The sequence below is a fragment of the Pristiophorus japonicus genome, chromosome 11 (genome assembly GCF_044704955.1).
Source record: "Pristiophorus japonicus isolate sPriJap1 chromosome 11, sPriJap1.hap1, whole genome shotgun sequence".
Lineage (NCBI taxonomy): Eukaryota > Metazoa > Chordata > Chondrichthyes > Pristiophoridae > Pristiophorus > Pristiophorus japonicus.
The window spans coordinates 119,054,074-119,075,372 of record NC_091987.1 but is presented as its reverse complement, the minus strand read 5'-3'; the positions used below and the strand labels follow the sequence as shown (position 1 = coordinate 119,075,372).

Genomic DNA, 21,299 nt, shown 5'->3' with positions numbered 1-21,299 from the left:
AGCATGAGATTTTCTCAGAGAGAAGGAATAGAAACATTGGGGTCAATATTGCGTATCGCCCCGTTTGTGGGCAGTAACCTTCACGAGGAGGGACATCCTGCACCCGTCGCAGAAGTCCCGCCCCGGAAGCGAAATTCGGGTTAACGCCCCCGAAAAGAACTAGAGCACAATGTCAGGTGCTCCACTTCCTCTCAGGGATGGCTCGGGGGCACTAAACGCGCACAACCCGAAACACTACGTGGCCTCTCCACATAGCGCTGACATGATCATAGGGCCCTCCCCTTCCGTTACAGGAGAGGACCCGCTGCGAGCTCTGCAGGGGTTTTGAGGGGTCACCACTAGGCCACCTGGGATGCAGGGTGTCCAGGCGGCAGCGAGGCACCGAAGCGGAGTGCCAGGCTGCACCATCACAGCATGGAGCCCGCGGAAAGCTACATCGAGGCCGAGCCGGTAAGTCAGCCGAACATTTAAAATGGCACTGCGTAGCTCCCCTTTAACCTTCGCCCCGCGAGCGGAGTGTGGCCCGGCGTTGATATCGCCCGCGGTAGCCTCACGGGGCGCATCCCAATTTCTGCCACGGGGCGAAAAAGGGCCACAGCGGGGTGAAAAGGGGTCACCGCACATGCCGATGATGTCATCGCCGCAGATGCAGCGACCCGGGGCGGTACCAATGCGAGCGGGGCACTACAGGTTTTGTGCCTCCGCAAACCCCCACGCAATTTCGCGGGAGTCGGTAGCACCCACTGGCGTAAACACTTTTGTGCCCCGTTAGCGCCCCCCGAAGGTGCTAATGGGAGGCTCACACCATGCCAATTTCACTCCCATTCAGTTGGTTCTCTTATGCTCATGTTAGCAAGAAAATACTTCTCTGACAGTTATATATTACAGACTGAACAATGCAAACAATGTATAAAAGTGTTTTATAGATAAGAGGGATACAAGATAGGAGGGGTATAAGTTAATAATACAACCTCTGATGAACTCTGAACAACAGCAAGTCAACATCAGCCATTTCAGGCATGTGCTACTGGTAAAAACTGAACCCAAACACCTGGTGATTTAATATTCTGGTTTTCCAACTAATTGATTTTAAAGGACTTGGGGTAGATTTTCTAGATCTGCAAGTTCTGCAAAACTGGTGTGGATTGGCTGCCCACTCTTTGACCAGAATTTTGCCGATCTCGGCGGGTCTGGTGCGGGCGGTGGCCATGGCGGGTTGAGACCCCACTGCTGGCTCCATCCCGGTGTTGAAAATAAACTTATATCTTAATGGGGCCTATTAAGCCCACCCAGCACATTACCTGGACCAATTAAATGGAGCAGATCTGGCGATGTCATTCATGACACGTTTTCAGCTGGGATCTTTAAAGGAACCATGGCCACGTTAGATTTGACGTATAATCTAACATAGTGCTGTCAGTGTGTAGGGGCGGGATGACAGCTGTAAAAAAATAACAACTTTCCCACCCAACCCATCACCGATCGTGCCCACTACCACCTCGGAAAATTCCGTCCTTCATCTCCATTGATTTCAAAGGGAATGAAAATCTGTCAGTTTCTATGACAGGTGGGCTGACCTGCATTTCAGGTTGTACACCCGGGCTGCAAGTTAAAATCTTTCCCGAGATCATTATTTACAGTTGCCTTTATGCAAAACTTATTCATGGATGGATGGGAAAACTATAGATGCTAGAGCATGACAGGAAGGGACAGAATCTATAAACATAAGAGTGTATCAGAAACTGGGACCATAGCAGGAGAAAATGTTAAGAAAACACATTTAAAAGCTCTTTATCTGAATGCACGCAGCATTCTTAACAAATTGGATGAGCTGTCGGCACAAATAGTTACAAATGGCTATGATCTGATAGCTATAACAGAGACGTGGTTGCAAAGTGACCAAGACTGGGAACTAAACATTCAGAGGTACTTGACAAGTCGGAAGGACAGGCAGAAAGGAAAAAGAGGTGAGGTAGGTCTGTTGATAAAGGATGGAATCACTGCACTAGTGAGAAACGATATTGGCTCAAATGATCAAGATGTTGAAACAGTTTGGGTGGAAATGAGGAATAATAAGGGGAAAAAGTCATTGGTGGGCGTAGTCTATAGACCCCCTAACAGTAGCAACTCTGTTGGTTGGAGTATAAACCAAGAAATAGTGGGGACTTATAAAAAGGGAACAGCAATAATCATGGATGATTTTAACCTCCATATTAATTGGAAAAATCAAATTGGTCAGGGTAGCCTAGAGGAAGAGTTCATAGAGTGCATAAGGAACAGATTCCTTGAGCAGTATGTAATGGAATCAACTAGGGGCAGGCTATCTTAGATCTGGTCTTGTGTAATGAGACAGAATTAATAAACAATCTCCTAGTAAAAGATCCCCTCGGAATGAGTGATCACAGCATGGTTGAATTTCAAATTCAGATGGAGGGTGAGAAAGTTGGATCTGTAACCAGCGTATAAGCTTAAATAAAGGAGACTATGAAGCTATGAGGGCAGAGTTGGGTAAAGTGGACTGAGAAAATACATTAAAGTGCAAGAAGGTTGATGAACAGTGGTGTACATTTAAGGAGATATTACACAACTCTCAAGAAAAATATATTCCAGTGAGGAGGAAAGGGTGTGAAAAAAAAGACAGACATCTGTGGCTAACTAAAGAAATAAAGGATGGTATCCAATTTAAAAACAAGGGCATACAAAGTGGCCAAAACTAATGGGAGGACAGAAGATTGGGAAGCTTTTAAAAGCCAGCAAAGAGTGCCTAAAACAATTATTAAGAAAGGGAAGATAGACTGAAAGTAAACTAGCATGAAATATAAAAACAGATAGCAAAAGTTTCTACAGGTATATAAAAAGGAAAAGAGTGGCTAAAGTAAATGTTGGTCCCTTAGAGGACGAGACCGGGGAATTAGTAATGGGGAACATGGAGATGGCAGAAACTCTGAACAAGTATTTTGTATCAGTCTTTACGGTAGAGGACACTAACAATATCCCAACAGTGGATAGTCAAGGGGCTATAGGGGGGGGAGGAACTTAACACAATCACAATCATTAAGGAGATGGTACTCAGTAAGATAATGGGACTAAAGGTGGATAAATCCCCTGGACCTGATGGCTTGCATCCTTGGGTCTTAAGAGAAACATAGAAACATAGAAACATAGAAAATAGGTGCAGGAGTAGGCCATTCGACCCTTCGAACCTGCACCACCATTCAATAAGATCATGGCTGATCATTCACCTCAGTAGCCCTTTCCTGCCTTCTCTCCATACCACTTGATCCCTTTAGCCGTAAGGGCCATATCCAACTCCCTCTTGAATATATCTAACGAACTGGCATCAACAACTCTCTGCGGAAGAGAATTCCACAGGTTAACAACTCTCTGAGTGAAGGAGTTTCTCCTCATCTCGGTCCTAAATGGCTTGCCCCTTATCCTTAGACTGTGTCCCCTGGTTCTGGACTCCCCCTACATCAGGAACATTCTTCCTGCATCTAACCTGTCCAGTTCCGTCAGAATTTTATATGTTTCTATGAGATCCCCTCTCATCCTTCTAAACTCCAGTGAATACAGGCCCAGTCGACCCAGTCTCTCCTCAGCCCTGCCATCCCGGGAATCAGTCTGGTGAACCTTCGCTGCACTCCCTCAACAGCAAGCACGTCCTTCCTCAGATTAGGAGACCAAAACTGAACACAATATTCCAGGTGAGGCCTCACCATTGCCCTGTACAGCTGCAGCAAGACCTCCATGCTCCTATACGCAAATCCCCTAGTTATGAAGGCCAACATGCCATTTGCCTTCTTCACCACCTGCTGCACCTGCATGCCAACCTTCAATGACTGATGCACCATGACACCCAGGTCTCGTTGCATCTCCCCTTTTCCTAATCTGCCATTCAGATAATATTCTGCCTCCATGTTTTTGCCACCAAAGTGGATAACCTCACATTTATTCACATTATGCTGCATCTGCCATGCATTTACCCATTCACCTAACCTGTCCAAGTCACCCTGCAGCCTCTTAGCGTCCTCCTCACAGCTCACACCACCACCCAGCTTAGTGTCATCTGCAAACTTAGAGATATTACTCTCAATTCCTTCATCTAAATCATTGATGTATATTGTAAATAGCTGGGGTCCCAGCACTGAGCCCTGCGGCACCCCACTAGTCACTGCTTGCCATTTTGAAAAGGATCCGTTTATCCCGACTCTCTGCTTCCTGTCTGCCAACCAGTTCTCTATCCACGTCAATACATTACCCCCAATACCATGTGCTTTAATTTTGCACACCAATCTCTTGTGTGGGACCTTGTCAAAAGCTTTTTGAAAGTCCAAATACATACATCCACTGGTTCTCCCTTATCCACTCTACTAGTTACATCCTCAAAAACTTCTAGAAGATTTGTCAAGCATGATTTCCCTTTCATAAATCCATGCTGACTTGGACTGATCCTGTCACTGCTTTCCAAATGCGCTGCTATTTCATCTTTAATAATTGATTCCAACATTTTCCCCACTACTGATGTCAGGCTAACCAGTCTATAATTTCCCGTTTTCTCTCTCCCTCCTTTTTAAAAGTGGAGTTACATTAGCTACCCTCCCGTCCGTAGGAACTGATCCAGTGTCGATAGACTGTTGGAAAATGATCACCAATGCATCCACTATTTCTAGGGCCACTTCCTTAATACTCTGGGATTCAGACTATCAGGCCCTGGGGATTTATCGGTCTTCAATCCCATCAATTTCCCTAACACCATTTCCTGTCTAATAAGGATTTCCTTCAGTTCCTCCTTCTCGTTCGACCCTTGGTCTCCTATTATTTCCGGAAGGATATTTGTGTCTTCCTTAGTGAAGACAGAACCAAACTATTTGTTCCATTGGTCTGCCATTTCTTTGTTCCCCATTATAAATTCACCTGATTCTGACTGCAAGGGACCTACGTTTGTCTTCACTAATTTTCCTCTTCGCATATCTATAGAAGCTTTTTCAGTCAGTTTTTATGTTCCCAGCAAGTTTCCTCTCATACTCTATTTCCCCCCTCCCAATTAAACCCTTTATCCTCCTCTGCTGAATTCTAAATTTCTCCCAGTCCTCAGGTTTGCTGCTTTTTCTGGCCAACTTAAATGCCTCTTCCTTGGATTTAACACTATCCCTAATTTCCCTTGTTAGCCACGGTTGAGGCACCTTCCCCATTTTATTTTTACTCCAGACAGGGATGTGCAATTGTTGAAGTTCATCCATGTGATCTTTAAATATTTGCCATTGCCTATCTATCACCAACCCTTTAAGTATCTTTCGCCAGTCTATTCTAGCCAATTCACATCTCATACCATCGAAGTTACCTTTCCTTAAATTCAGGACCCTAGTCTCTGAATTAACTGTGTCATTCTCCATATTAATAAAGAATTCTACCATATTATGGTCACTCTTCCCCAAGGGGCCTCGCAGAACAAGATTGCTAATTGGTTCCTCGACATATTGGTCGAGAAAACCATCCCTAATAAACTCCAGGAAATCCTCCCCCACCATACTGCTACCAGTTTGGTTAGCCCAATCTATATGCAGATTAAAGTCATCCATGATAACTGCTGTACCTTTATTGCACGCATCCCTAATTTCTGTTTGATGCTGTCCCCAACCTCACTACTACTGTTTGGTGGTCTGTACACAACTCCCACTAGCGTTTTCTGCCCTTTGGTATTCCGCAGCTCTACCCATAGAGATTCCACATCATCCAAGCTAATGTCCTTCCTTACTATTGCGTTAATTTCTTCTTTAACCAGCAACGCTACCCCACTTCCTTTTCCTTTCTGTCTATCCTTCCTGAATGTTGAATACCCCTGGATGTTGAGTTCCCAGCCTTGGTCACTCTGGAGCCATGTCTCCGTAATCCCAATTATATCATATTCGTTAATAGCTGCCTGCGCAGTTAATTCATTCACCTTATTATGAATATTCCTCGCATTGTGGCACAGAGCCTTCAGGCTTGGCTTTTTAACACACTTTGTCCCTTTAGACTTTTGCTGTAATGTGGGTTTTTTGATTTTTGCCTTGGGTTTCTCTGCCCTCCACTTTTACTTTTCTTCTTTCTATCTTTTGCTTCTGTCCCCATTTTACTTCCCTCTGTCTCCCTGCATAGGTTCCCATCCCCCTTCTATATTAGTTTAACCCCTCCCCAACAGCACTAGCAAACACTCCCCCTAGGGCATTGCTTCCAGTCCTGCCCAGGTGTAGACCGCCCGGTTTGTACTGGTCCCACCTCCCCTAGAACCAGTTCCAATGTCCCAGGAATTTGAATCCCTCCCTCCTGCACCACTCCTCAAGCCATGTATTCATCTTAGCTATCCTGCAATTCCTACTCTGACAAGCACGTGGCACTAGTAGCAATCCTGAGATTACTACCTTTGAGGTCCTGCTTTTTAATTTAACTCCTAGCTCCCTAAATTCAGCTTGTAGGATCTCATCCCATTTTTTACCTATATCTTTGGTATCTATATGCATCACGACAACTGGCTGTTCACTCTCCCCCTCCAAAATGTCCTGCAGCCGCTCCGAGACATCCTTGACTCTTGCACCAGGGAGGCAACATACCATCCTGGAGTCTCGATTGAGGCCACAGAAACGCCTATCTATTCCCCTTACAATAGAACCCCCTACCACTGTAGCTCTCCCACTCTTCTTCCTGCCCTCCTGTGCAGCAGAGCCACCCATGGTGCCATGAACTTGGCTGCTACTGCCTTCCCCTGATGAGTCATCCCCTCCAACAGTACCCAAATCGGTGTATCTGTTTTGGAGGGGGATGACCGCAGGGGACTCCGGCACTACCTTTCTTCCATTGTTCTGCCTGATGGTCACCCATTCCTTATCTGCCTGAGTAAACTTTGCCTGTGGTGTGACCAACTTACTAAATTTGCTATTCACGACATCCTCAGCATCACGGATGCTCCAGAGTGAATCCATGCGCTGCTCTAGTGCCGCAATGCAGTCTGTCAGGTGCTGCAGCAGGATACACTTCCTGCACATGTAGTCGTCAGGGACACTGGAAGCGTCCGAGTTCCCACATAGCACAGGAGGAGCATGACACGTGTCTAGGCTCTCCTGCCATGACTTAACCCTTAGATTAACTTAATTTGGCAACAATGTCAAAGTAGCAGCAGGGATAATGGATGCTTTGGTTGTAATTTACCAAAATTCCCTGGATTCTGGGGAGGTCCCAGCAGATTGCAAATGTTTAAAAAAGGAGGCAGACAAAAAGCAGGAAACTATAGACCAGTTAGCCTAACATCTGTTGTTGGGAAAATGTTGGAGTCCATTATTAAAGAAGCAGTAGCAGGACATTTGGAAAAGCATAATTCAGTCAGGCCGAGTCAGCATGAATTTATGAAGGGGAAGTCATGTTTGACAAATTTTCTGGAATTCTTTGAGGATGTACTGAACAGGGTGGATAAAGGGGAACCAGTGGATGCGGTGTATTTGGACTACCAGAAGGCATTTGAAAAGGTGCCACGTCAAAAGTTACTGCACAAGATAAAAGTTCACGGGGTTGGGAGTAATATATTAGCATGGATGGAGGATTGGCTAACTAACAGAAAACAGAGAGTTGGGATAAATGATTCATTCTCGGGTGGGCAATCGGTAACTAGTAGGGTGCCACAGGGATCAGTGCTGGGACCCCAACTATTTACAATCCATATTAACGACTTGGATGAAGGGACTGAGTGTAATATAGCCAAGTTTGCTGATGATACAAAGATGGGAGGAAAAGCAATATGTGAGGAGGACACAAAAAACCTGTGAAGGACATGGACAGGCTAGGTGAGTGGGCTAAAATTTGGCAGATGGAGTATAATGTGGAAAAGTGTGAGGTTATGCACTTTGGCAGAAAAAATCGAGGAGCAAGTTATTATTTAAATGGAGAAAAATTGCAAAGTGCTGCAGTACAGCGGGACCTGGAGGTGCTGGTGCATGAAACCCAAAAGGTTAGTATGCAGGTACAGCAAGTGATCAGGAAGGCCAATGGAATCTTGGCCTTTATTGCAAAGGGGATGGAGTATAAAAGCATGGAAGTCTTGTTAAAGTTATACAGGGTATTGGTGAGGCCACACCTGGAATATTGCGTACAATATTGGTTTCCATATTTACGAAAGGATATACTTGCTTTGGAGGCAGTTCCGAAAAGGTTCACAAGGTTGATTCTAGAGATGAGAGGGTTGACAAATGAAGAAAGGTTGAGTAGGTTGGGCCTCTACTCATTGGAATTCAGAAGAATGAGAGATGATCTTATCGAAGCGTATAAGATTATGAGGGGGCTTGACAAGGTGGATGCAGAGAGGATGTTTCCACTGATAGAGGAGACTAGAACGAGAAGGCATAATAGATTAAGGGGCCATCCATTTAAAACTGAGATGAGGAGAAATTTCTTCTCTCAGAGGGTTGTGGACCAGTGGAATTCGCTGCCTCAGAGAGCTGTGGAAGCTGAGTCATTGAATAAATTTAAGACAGAGATAGACAGTTTCTTAAACGATAAGGGAATAAGGGGTTATGGGGAGCGGGCAGGGAAGTGGACCTGCGTCCATGATTGGATCAGCCATGATCGTATTAAATGGCGGAGCAGGCTCGAGGGGCCGTATGGCCTACTCCTGCTCGTATTTCTTATGTTCTTATGAAATCAGCATAAACGATCGGTGACCGAGGAAAGCGGTGCACTTGCACCACATTCCTTTTTCAAGTCTCTCAGTATGTATGAAAATTAAAGTTGGAAACCATCATTTATGCGCATTGGGCAAAGCGTGGTTAAGAAAATGCAATTGTGAAAGTTTTTCAATCTTTAATGCAAATCATTCTGAAGCTTTAATGACGAATTCAAAGACACAGGTAACACATTGTCGGTCCTAGTGAAGAGAAATAAAAAGAATTTCTTTAAAAATCCACTAAAACACCAGAACTATAAATTTGGGTCCTGTTGCGCTTAAAGTTTTAGGTGTGAATTTACACCATATTCAGAATCGCCATGAATTCAGGAAAGTTGCATGAGCAGCACTTTGCATGGGTTGAAACGTTTTAATGAGCAGCAAAGATTTTGCAGAACCGAGTGAAAGATTGCGGAAATTAAGGAGTAGCGCAAAAATGGGTGTAAGTCACTTGTGCCCAAATTTCCCCAATCTTTTACACAGAAAGTCGGCATTGCACCATAATTGCGCCGTTCTTTTGCCTCAGGTTGCCAGGAAACTTTGGGATGTTGCTGCAGCATTCCCAATTGAATTTGTTTTCAGAACCTGCTTCTCTGATGCAGTCTTTTGTCACCTGAGATATACAATGAAACATGGGGGACATGGTCAATGACAGCTATGCTCACTGCTGACATCTGAAAATACTAGACATTTGTAAGATTAATGTAACTGTGCCTTCCACATAGACAGCCACTGAATAACCTCTGGCAATGCTGGATTCAAATCGCATTTGAGCTCATTGTAAAACACAATTGAACTTAATATCCTTCTTCGGGTCCTCGCAGGTGGCTGCACCTTATTGACCTTATACATCTTGACAACATGGGTATGTGTCTGTAGAATATGAAAGTAACCTATTGCCTGAGTACCCGCTCTTTGGGGAATGCAGGTGGTAGGTGGTGGAATGTTATGCACTTTGTATTGCATATTCTTTAAGAGCTGTGCTATCAGAAGTTTAACTAATGGAAACCTAATTAGTAGGAAAATAACAGCTTGAAACTCCTATAATTTGCTCTTAGCTCAGTGATGAGTTGTTGTGAAATGCCCAAAGATACTGGGTTGTGTTAGCAGAGGAAATATTGCATCGCTAAAAAATAAAAGAAGAAACAGCATTTGTAAAAAGGTAACTAAAATTGTGTAATAATCCTGTACTTTCACATCACTATAAAGGCTTTGTGGGTTTATATCACTTAAATGGCCAAAAGATACTAGGGAATCAGACCTTCTGGATGGTTACTGCGTGATGACATATGCAGGAGTATTATATTTATGTAAAATGAACTGTATTAATTCTCAGTGAAATCATTGTTCCTGTTAGATGACTTCATTGTTCCAAATGTTCTTTCTTGCAATGCAGAGCTATATAAATAAAATTCCAGGTCCACCATCATAGCATTTAGCAAGAGTTTTTTTTTTAAAGATTGAATTCCAATAGTACAACTAAAAAAAAATACTTATTTACATAACATGAAAACTTTTGTGTTCACAGCCTCAGAGACACTCAGGGGGAGAAATTTGGTTGGATAGCAGCAGCGGTTCGTGCCCCAGAGGGCTGCTAACAGGGCACTAAGCACCTCCTCTTCGGGTGCTGCGCTGTCAGCTCCTGCCACACACTTCAGTGAAGGTTTAGCGGCGGCCCCGAGTGTGCAATGCCCCGTAGCCCCATGTTTGCAAAATTAACTCTTTTGCCTGCCATAGCGCCTGGCGCTGAGACCAGCAGGGGTAAGAAATCGGTCCAGCGACGATCCCGGGGGCGACATCGTCCGGAGTGCAAGGTCAGTGCTAAAATTTCAGTTTTTAAACTTCTCATTATTTCTTGCAGTAATGGGGAACTGTGGGTGAAGGTTATTGAAATTTTCATCAGGATTTTCTTTTTCATCTTCAGGCGCCAGGAACCCTGCATCCTAGCATCAGAAAAATTGAGCAGGTCTCCTGCGCTATCGCTCTGTTAGGGCCCTAAGAGGAGTGTGGAGCGCTTCTCTTAGCGCTTCACTCTCCACTTGGGGCGAAACAACTGAATATCGCACTTTGAGGCGATAGACGTCACCCAGCGCTAAAAGTAGCACCCTGGCGGTGTCACCGCCTTAAAAGGGCAATACCAAATTTCTAGCCCTCAGAGTTTGGAGTACTGTTCAAGCTTCACTTTCATGGTTTGTGTGAGGTCAGTGCGACATGCTGAGGGGCTGAAATTACCCTTTCCCTTAAGGCCCGTTACTGCCGGAAAATGGCAGCCACGCTGCAGAGTGCAATGGCCGCCGATTTTTCATCGAATGGCTGCCATCTTGTAAATTGCCCTCCTGTGGTGACCCGCTTTCCCCAATACTGCTCTGCTGCTGCCCATCCGTCCAAAGTGCATCACCAGAGTGCGTATCGCCGATGTTTCCCCCCCGATGGCGAAATTTCACTGAAAATATCTTCCTGCCGCCCGCTCGGTGCCAGCGGCAGCTTTATCTGTCGGTGATCTGTGCTTGGAGTGCTTGCAAAATGGCAGTGTGGCCGCCATTAAAGGGGAGGACCTACTGCTGCGGCCACCATTTTTTTTTTTCGGCCAACTGCCAGGTCTGGCCGACAATTATGTCCCTGGGTTCGGTCAGGCTACCAACAGGCAGCCTGACACCCCCTCTTGGGTGCCAGGTCGCTGGCGCGGCCAAAACCCTCCCTGGTGGCTCAGTGGACCGAACTTAAAGAATCGCAGCATCTCTCCCCTTTAAGTGAAGGGGAGAGTCGTGGTGACGTGGCACCGTGATGACATCATCAGCACTACACTGATGAGTGACAGTGGAGGACACTCTGCCCGCCCCCAACTTCTGCCCCTCGAGTGTGCAAACTTCCGCTCACCGCTGCATATCCGCCCCCATTATGACCGACTTCCAGTCCGCTGAAAAAAAAATGCCAAAGAGCGGAATTTTGCTTGAGACCACTGTATCAACCGCACCGGTAAAAACAGTCGAAACACGGTAGGTGTGCCCCGTTTCCAGTGGAGGGCAATTTCGGCCCCCGGGTGCATTGTAGTCATGTAACACACTGTACTTAGTAGCTATGATATTATTTGATGATATTTAAATTTTTACTGAAGTACAGGGATTGGAATCAACTAAAGTCATCAATAGATTGATGAGCACTGAAAAGTAGAACATTAAAATATTTGAGAGTATTTCCGTTTTCAGATGGTTTATAATTCTCCAATTTAATTTTTTTAATTCAAAAATATATTTTTTAAATTTTATTTTGTAGGAAGACCTGGATTTAGTTCTTTGTTTTGAGAATCAAGGTTTGATATTTGTTCATGATGACGAAGGAGAATAGATGCAATTCATTGAACGGAAAGGTAATTGGAAACTGCTCAGCTACAACCGCATTTTCCAATTACATTGATAGATTTAATCAGAACATTTGATAAATGGTCTTTGTGCACACTATATGGCAATTAGTCTCTTTTTAAAATGTTTGATTAGTATAAATAGGTGAATAATACAGAGTTATTGTGCCTACCACTTATGTACTTAAGATATACACTTGACTCATAAATTTAAGAAACAATAGTAGCCTGTAGCCTCATCAAGGTACATTTTTAAATTGATAATTAATAACACTCTTAAAATATATTAATAGGTTGGTTACTACAATCTGTTTTACTAGAATCTACTCATTAACATGAAGAATAATTGGAATATGACTGCTGTGTATGCACAACTGGCAAAACAATAAAACGCACTTGATTTAATCCTTAAAATTGGATTTTAAAAAAAGTAACCTCATTTCGCTGGATTACTGTTTTATGATGCAACCTCATTTAAAGAAAGAAAAAGAACGGCATGCATTTATATAACGCCTTTTTTGACCTCAGGACATTCGAAATCCCATTGCAGCCAATGAAGTACATTTGAAGTGTAGTAGAATTATAGAATCATTGAAATTTATGACACAGAAGTAGGTCCATCGTGTTTGTGCCAGCTGAAAGAGCTATCCTGCCTCATCCCACTTTCCAACCTTGTAGGTTATGGCACTTCAAGTGCATATCCAAGCACTTTTTAAATGCTTTGAGTGTTTCTGCCTCTATCACCCTTTCAGGCAGAGTTTTCCAGATCCCCACCACCCTCTGTTTTAAAAATGTTATCCTCAACTCCCCTCTAATCTTTTTACCAATGACCTTAAATCTTTCCCCCTGGTTATTGACCTCTCTGCTAAGGGAAATAGCTTCTTCCTATCTACTCTATCGAGGCCCCTCAAATGTTACAAACCTCAATTAAGTCTCCCCTCAGCCTCCTCTGTTCCCAAGAAAACAACCCCAGCTATCATTCCTCATGGCTAAAATTCTCCAGTCCTGGCAACATCCTCATGAATCTCCTCTGTACCTGCTTTAGTACAATCACATCTTTCTTGTAATGTAGTGACCAGAACTGTACCCAGTAGCCCAGCTGTGGCCCGATTAGTGTTTTATACAGTTCAAGCATAATCTTCCTGCTCTTATATTCTATGCCTAGGCTAATAAAGAAAAGCATCCTGTTTGCCTTCTTAACCATCTTATCTACCTGTTACCTTCAGGGATCTGTGGACATGAACTCCAAGGTCCTTCTGTTCCTCTACACTTCTCAGTATCCTACCATTTATTGTGTATTCCCTTGCCTTGTTAGCCATCCCCAAATGCATTACTTCACACTTCTCTAGATTGAATTCCAGTTGCCACCTATTTGTCCATCTGACCAGTCCATTGATATCTTTCCGCAGTCTACAGTTTTCTTCCTTATTATCAATCACACGGGCAATTTTTGTGTCATCTGCAAACTTCTTAATTATACTCCCTATATGGAAGTCTAAATCATTGATATATACCACATTGTTGGTAACTGTTATAATGTAGGAAATGCGGCAGTCAATTTGTGAATAGCAAAATTCCACAAACGGTAATCAGATAATGACCAGATAATCTGTTTAAGTAATGTTGGTTGAGGGATAAGTTTTGGCCTGGGAACCAGGGAGAACTTCTCTGCTCCTCTTCAAAATAGTGCCATGGGATCTTTTACGTCCACCTGAGAGGGCAGACAGGGCCTTGGTTTAATGCCACTTCCGAAAGGTGGCACCTCCAAGAGTGCAGAACTCCTGCAGTACTGCACTGATATGTCACCCTAGAATATATCATATTATTGGTCTGTAATTTGCGGTCAGCGGCGAAGGAAAGGTGACCGTCGCTGGCCTTGAAGAAAGCTGCCCACAGAGATCACAGAAATCTCATGATCTCTGTGGTGAGAAGTTTGCCATTTTTGTCATTCATTTAATTTCAGCAGAGTATAGTGCAAATCCCTAGTCCGATACTACTGTGACATCAACAAGCTACCTAAGCAGCCAATCACATTGCCAAATTCTCAAAGACAGGAAACCAGGAAACGAGAAACTGCTTTTATCCGGACTTTTAAAAAATGTTACAGAGAGCGAAATAAAGAATTTTCTCAAAGGAGGTGGGCTGGGGGCAAGGGCCTCTGAGGCGGATGGGAAATCCAGGAGGCCAGGTTTCTCACAATCGCTGCCGACTTTAACGGCAGGGCCTGATTTGAATGCGAGGCCTCGGATTCCCGTCTGCAGCCAGCCCCATTGAGAGGCGACAGGTGGATAGGCCTCAGAAGCGAGGGGCCGATCCGGGAGAGGGATTGCAGGAGGGGGGGATAGCAATCGACCGGGATCGGGGGGGGGGGGGTCTCCCATCGCAGGGTGGATATGGTCAGGACCCTGAATCCAGAGGTAGGTATAAAGCCACTTATCTCCTAAATGCAACAGTCCCCACCTCTGTTTAACTGCTGGATTTCACGAATTATATGAAACCCGTCCACAGACAGTTAAATGCAAAATTCCAGCCTCATTATAATATTTAAATTGTGGTAACACCCCCTGGGAGCAGGTTGGTTGCACGCTCCTGTCCCGTCTCTGGTAAAACTGGAAGTGGACTTATTGGAGGCGGGATCAGGTTGGGAATCCAATTAATAACACTTTAACTACCTCACCAGTGTTTTCGGCGAAACTCACATGGGGCATAAGGTAGAAGCTGAAATATCATACACAAACTTTCAAAAAGTTGCGGTCTTTCAATGGCAGCTCCAACGCAGTCTGTGCTGTGCACCCACCCCCCCACCCCACCACCACCACCTCACAGAGCCTGCCAGTCAATGTAATCACCAAAATCAGGGAAACTGACTAAAACTTCAACTCTTCCGCAGTAAGTACACTGTTAAATTCACTGCTAAATGTTAGACCCAAAGGGATTAGGTGTATCTGGGGTTTTGACAGTGTTATTACCATTAAAGAAAGGTTCTGGACCTGAAAATCTAGTTTTCATTCTGGGCAGTGTGAAATGTGTCCATTTAAAAAAAATTAAAATGTTTAAGAAATATTTTTAAATTGTAATTTTTTCAAAAGTTTGTCCATCTTTATTTCAGGTTTGCCTTTTCCCCATGTGTGAGCCTCAATCTTTGTTTTGCTCTCGCTAATATTTTTCAAAAGTTAGAATTCTAAGAGCTTACCCACTTCCTTGTTCCCCATCTGTGAGAATTCTGCGTTTTGATTGGCTGCTTAGACAGCCTGTTGACATCACAGCAGCTCGCACTAGGTATCCGCCTCGAGCTCTTGACGGTCCGCGTTGCGGAATTGGAGCTGAGGGTGGATTCACTCTGGAGCATCCACGATGCTGAGAATGACGTGAGTATCACGTGTAGTGAGTTGGTCTTACCGCAGGAGAAGGGTCCACAGCCAGATAGGGAAAGGAAGAGCAGCAGGAAGAGCAGTGCAAGAAAGATAGTGCAGGGGTCCCCTGCGGTCATCCCCCTGCAAAACAGATACACCGCTTTGGGTACTGTTGGGGAGGATGACTCATCAGGGGAGGGCAGCAGCAGCCAAGTTCATGGCACCGTAGGTGGCTCTGCTGCACAGGAGGGCAGGAAAAAGAGTGGGAGAGCGATAGTGATAGGGGATTCAATTGTAAGGGGAATAGATAGACGTTTCTGCGGACGCAACCGAGACTCCAGGATGGTATGTTGCCTCCCTGGTGCAAGGGTCAAGGATGTCTCGGAGCGGGTGCAGGACATTCTGAAATGGGAGGGAGAACAGCCAGTTGTCGTGGTGCACATTGGTACCAACGACATAGGTAAAAAAAGGGATGAGGTCCTACGAAAAGAATTTAAGGAGCTAGGAGCTAAATTAAAAAGTAGGACCTCAAAAGTAGTAATCTCGGGATTGCTACCAGTGCCACGTGCTAGTTAGAGTAGGAATCGCAGGATAGCGCAGATGAATACATGGCTTGAGCAGTGGTGCAGCAGGGAGGGATTCAAATTCTTGGGGCATTGGAACCGGTTCTGGGGGAGGTGGGACCAGTACAGCTGTTGGGGAGGAGTTAAACTAATATTGCAGGGGGATGGGAACCTATGCAGGGAGACAGAGGGAGACAAAAATGAGGCAAAAGCAAAAGACAGAAAGGAGATGAGAAAAAGTGGAGGGCAGAGAAACCCAAGGCAAAGAACAAAAAGGGCCACTATACAGCAAAATTCTAAAAGGACAAAGGGTGTTAAAAAAGCAAGCCTGAAGGCTTTGTGTCTTAATGCAAGGAGTATCCACAATAAGGTGGATGAATTAACTGTGCAAATAGATGTTAACAAATATGATGTGATTGGGATTACGGAGACGTGGCTCCAGGATGATCAGGGCTGGGAACTCAACATCCAGGGGTATTCAACATTCAGGAAGGATAGAATAAAAGGAAAAGGAGGTGGGGTAGCATTGCTGGTTAAAGAGGAGATTAATGCAATAGTTAGGAAAGACATTAGCTTGGATGATGTGGAATCTATATGGGTAGAGATACAGAACACTAAAGGGCAAAAATCGTTAGTGGGAGTTGTGTACAGACCTCCAAACAGTAGTAGTGATGTTGGGGAGGGCATCAAACAGGAAATTAGGAGTGCATGCAATAAAGGTGCAGCAGTTATAATGGGTGACTTTAATATGCACATAGATTGGGCCAGCCAAACTGGAAGCAATACGATGGAGGAGGATTTCCTGGAGTGCATAAGGGATGGTTTTCTAGACCAATATGTCGAGGAACCAACTAGGGGGGAGACCATCTTAGACTGGGTGTTGTGTAATGAGAGAGGATTAATTAGCAATCTCATTGTGCGAGGCCCCTTGGGGAAGAGTGACCATAATATGGTGGAATTCTGCATTAGGATGGAGAATGAAACAGTTAATTCAGAGACCATGGTCCAGAACTTAAAGAAGGGTAACTTTGAAGGTATGAGGCATGAATTGGCTAAGATAGATTGGCTAATGGTACTTAAGGGGTTGACTGTGGATGGGCAATGGCAGACATTTAGAGACCGCATGGATGAATTACAACAATTGTACATTCCTGTCTGGTGTAAAAATAAAAAAGGGAAGGTGGCTCAACCGTGGCTATCTAGGGAAATCAGGGATAGTATTAAAGCCAAGGAAATGGCATACAAATTGGCCAGAAATAGCAGCGAACCTGGGGACTGGGAGAAATTTAGAACTCAGCAGAGGAGGACAAAGGGTTTGATTAGGGCAGGGAAAATGGAGTACGAGAAGAAGCTTGCAGGGAACATTAAGGCGGATTGCAAAAGTTTCTATAGGTATGTAAAGAGAAAAAGGTTAGTAAAGACAAACGTAGGTCCCCTGCAGTCAGAATCAGGGGAAGTCATAACGGGGAACAAAGAAATGGCAGACCAATTGAACAAGTACTTTGGTTCAGTATTCACTAAGGAGGACACAAACAACCTTCCGGATATAAAAGTGGTCAGAGGGTCTAGTAAGGAGGAGGAACTGAGGGAAATCTTTATTAGTCGGGAAATTGTGTTGGGGAAATTGATGGGATTGAAGGCCGATAAATCCCCAGGGCCTGATGGACTGCATCCCAGAATATTTAAGGAGGTGGCCTTGGAAATAGCGGATGCATTGACAGTCATTTTCCAACATTCCATTGACTCTGGATCAGTTCCTATCGAGTGGAGGGTAGCCAATGTAACCCCACTTTTTAAAAAAGGATGGAGAGAGAAAGCAGGGAATTATAGACCGGTCAGCCTGACCTCAGTAGTGGGTAAAATGATGGAATCAATTATTAAGGATGTCATAGCAGCGCATTTGGAAAATGGTGACATGATAGGTCCAAGTCAGCATGGATTTGTGAAAGGGAGATCATGCTTGACAAATCTTCTGGAATTTTTTGAGGATGTTTCCAATAAAGTGGACAAAGGAGTACCAGTTGATGTGGTATATTTGGACTTTCAGAAGGCTTTCGACAAGGTCCCACACAGGAGATTAATGTGCAAAGTTAAAGCACATGGGATGGGGGTAGTGTGCTGACGTTGATTGAGAACTGGTTGTCAGACAGGAAGCAAAGAGTAGGAGTAAATGGGTACTTTTCGGAATGGCAGGCAGTGACTAGTGGGGTACCGCAGGGTTCTGTGCTGGGGCCCCAGCTGTTTACACTGTACATTAATGATTTAGACGAGGGGATTAAATGTTGTATCTTCAAATTTGCGGATGACACTAAGTTGGGTGGCAGTGTGAGCTGCGAGGAGGATGCTATGAGGCTGCAGAGTGACTTGGATAGGTTAGGTGAGTGGGCAAATGCGTGGCAGATGAAGTATAATGTGGATAAATGTGAGGTTATCCACTTTGGTGGTAAAAACAGAGAGACAGACTATTATCTGAATGGTGACAGATTAGGAAAAGGGAAGGTGCAACGAGACCTGGGTGTCATGGTATATCAGTCATTGAAGGTTGGCATTCAGGTACAGCAGGCGGTTAAGAAAGCAAATGGCATGTTGGCCTTCATAGCGAGGGGATTTGAGTACAGGGGCAGGGAGGTGTTGCTACAGTTGTACAGGGCCTTGGTGAGGCCACACCTGGAGTATTGTGTACAGTTTTGGTCTCCTAACTTGAGGAAGGACATTCTTGCTATTGAGGGAGTGCAGCGAAGATTCACCAGACTGATTCCCGGGATGGTGGGACTGACCTATCAAGAAAGACTGGATCAACTGGGCTTGTATTCACTGGAGTTCAGAAGAGTGAGAGGGGACCTCATAGAAACGTTTAAAAATCTGACGGGTTTGGACAGGTTGGATGCAGGAAGAATGTTCCCAATGTTGGGGAAGTCCAGAACCAGAGGTCACAGTCTAAGGATAAGGGGTAAGCCATTTAGGACCGAGATAAGGAGAAACTTCTTCACCCAGAGAGTGGTAAACCTGTGGAATTCTCTACCACAGAAAGTAGTTGAGGCCAATTCACTAAATATATTCAAAAGGGAGTTAGATGAAGTCCTTACTACTCGGGGGATCAAGGGGTATGGCGTGAAAGTAGGAAGGGGGTACTGAAGTTGCATGTTCAGCCATGAACTCATTGAATGGCGGTGCAGGCTAGAAGGGCTGAATGGCCTGTTCCTGCACCTATTTTCTATGTTTCTATGTTTCTATGTATCCCCATTAACCTCCGTTGATTTGAATTGAAGGTCGGAAAACCCAAAGTTCTCGACACAGGGATTGCGAGATCTTTGTGTGGAGCATACTTCAGGACCAGCAGTGAACGCCCTCGCTTCACCGCTGACTGCAAATTCCAGGCCACTGGGGCAGAAATTCCTGCTTCCCGTGTCCGTACGGTAGATCTTCAGTATCTCAGCAGCCAGGAAATTTGCAAGGGCAAGATTGTGGTATTTACCCATATCTTGCCTAGCAAACGTCTTGAAAACTCTTGTGCCTGATAAAAGCAGGCACATTGCCTACTTTTACCAGCATAAGAGTTTTAAAACACACAAAAACATAAAAAATAAAATTAAAAAAACATTTTTAAAAACCATGCCCACTACATTAAATTGATTTTAAAGCATAATTAAAAAAACTTTAAAAATCAGAAAAATATATATTTTTAATAATACATAAATAACTTTAATTTAAATTAATGTTAAATATTTTGTGTATTTTTTATATTTTTTAACAATGTTTTGTGTGTTTGTGGGGTTTCTCATTCATAATAATGGGAACTCCAACTTACGGAGTTCTCATTATTGTGAATGAGAACATACTTTACCTTGATTGGCTGCCCAGAGCCATGTGACTGCAGCTCCAGCACGTCCTGACGGAGGCCTCAGGACCGGGAACTCGCGTGGGCGCAGCAGCTTCAAGTAAGTGTGCATCTTGTTAAAGTTTTTTTACCTGATCCCCCGCGGGAAGCAGCTGACCAGGATTTCTGGGCCATTATCTTCTTCTCTAACAGATCCTGTGTATAGAATTTCCCAGTAATTGATGGTAAATCAATTCTTGATTACATTTTCAGCAATAATATCACAGTCGTTTACACTTGAGTGTGAACGTTATGCATTCACGGCACGGATTGTATGCTGCATTAACACTGCAATCACCGTGCAGTTGTGAGGCTAAAGTTGGAATGTAAATCCCGTCAGGCCCGACCGGGCTTTGGAGCAAAATGAAGTGAGACTCTCTGGAGGGGTTAAGTGAATGCTGTACTTGTACAATGAAGCTAGCCTCAGTTACCACAGGAAAATACACCCTTTTCAATCGCCAAGCCTGTTGGAGGAGACAAAAATGGTGGTAGCTGTGTCGTCAAAATGCCTCACTGAAGATGTCCCCCGCAAAAAGACTAGCCACGGTAATAAACCTTTCAGTGAGCACGAGGCACCTTCATGCATCCATCACCCCTGGACGGTCCTTATTCTGCTGATCAGTCGCCACAAGTGTAAGAATGTGGTTTTCCTGAAGCAGCTCGGTAGTGGCCTGCTGCTGGTCACTAGTCCTCTGGTTCTCAACCGTGTCCCACTGCGTAGAGTTCACCAGAATTTGTCATCTCAAAATCCACAAAGATTGACTTGTCTGCCATGAAAATACTCAAGCACCTGATTGACTCGTACTTCAAGAAGAAGCAGCTGCGCAGGCCCAAGCACCAAGAAGGCGAGATCTTCGACACCGAGAAAGAGAAATATCAGCTAACAGAACAGCGGAAGAAAGACCAGAAGGCTGTGGATTCCCAAATCCTGTCCATTATTAAACAGACCCCACAGCTCCGTGGCTACCTCCATGTTTTATCTGTCTAAGGGGGTTTACGCACATAAATTGGTCTTCTAAACATGCTGTAGAAAGTGACATTTATTAAAACTGGGATTTCAACAGTTCTGCCTCCTGTTTTATGTTTGAGAACAGAATTCAAAAATTAAAATGTTACTATAATTTAAAAAAACCCCACCCAGACTGACACCGACCCGGAGAATAAAATTGCCCTATAAAATTAATCAGTGTACATATTATGGACTCAATTTTCCCCAATGTCGTTTTTTGGCATATTTCAAGAGTTACACCCTTTTTTTTGGCCCCGACTACTCCAAAAAAATAACTTGAAAGTTTTCCCGTTCTAATTTTTAAAATTGGCGCTGCGCAGCCTGTCCTTTAGCTTCGGCGGGGGAGGGGTGGTGGAGCCTAATATCTGCACTGAAAAAGCGATATCCCCCCCCCCCCCCCTTCTGTGCATGTGCGAAAAAGAAAATGACGTTTTCTACGTGACTGCTATG

The 21,299-nt window shown here is 44.4% G+C and overlaps 1 protein-coding gene across 1 annotated transcript; it reads left to right on the top strand.

Moving 5' to 3' along the window:
* The first annotated feature begins 414 nt into the window (after positions 1-414).
* On the top strand, positions 415-20,971 carry rpl6 (ribosomal protein L6). Its single transcript, XM_070892738.1, is given in 5 exon segments — positions 415-450; positions 20,277-20,350; positions 20,352-20,569; positions 20,572-20,806; positions 20,808-20,971. Coding segments are annotated over 5 exon segments (615 nt in total). The 3' UTR covers positions 20,860-20,971.
* Positions 20,972-21,299: the final 328 nt, after the last annotated feature.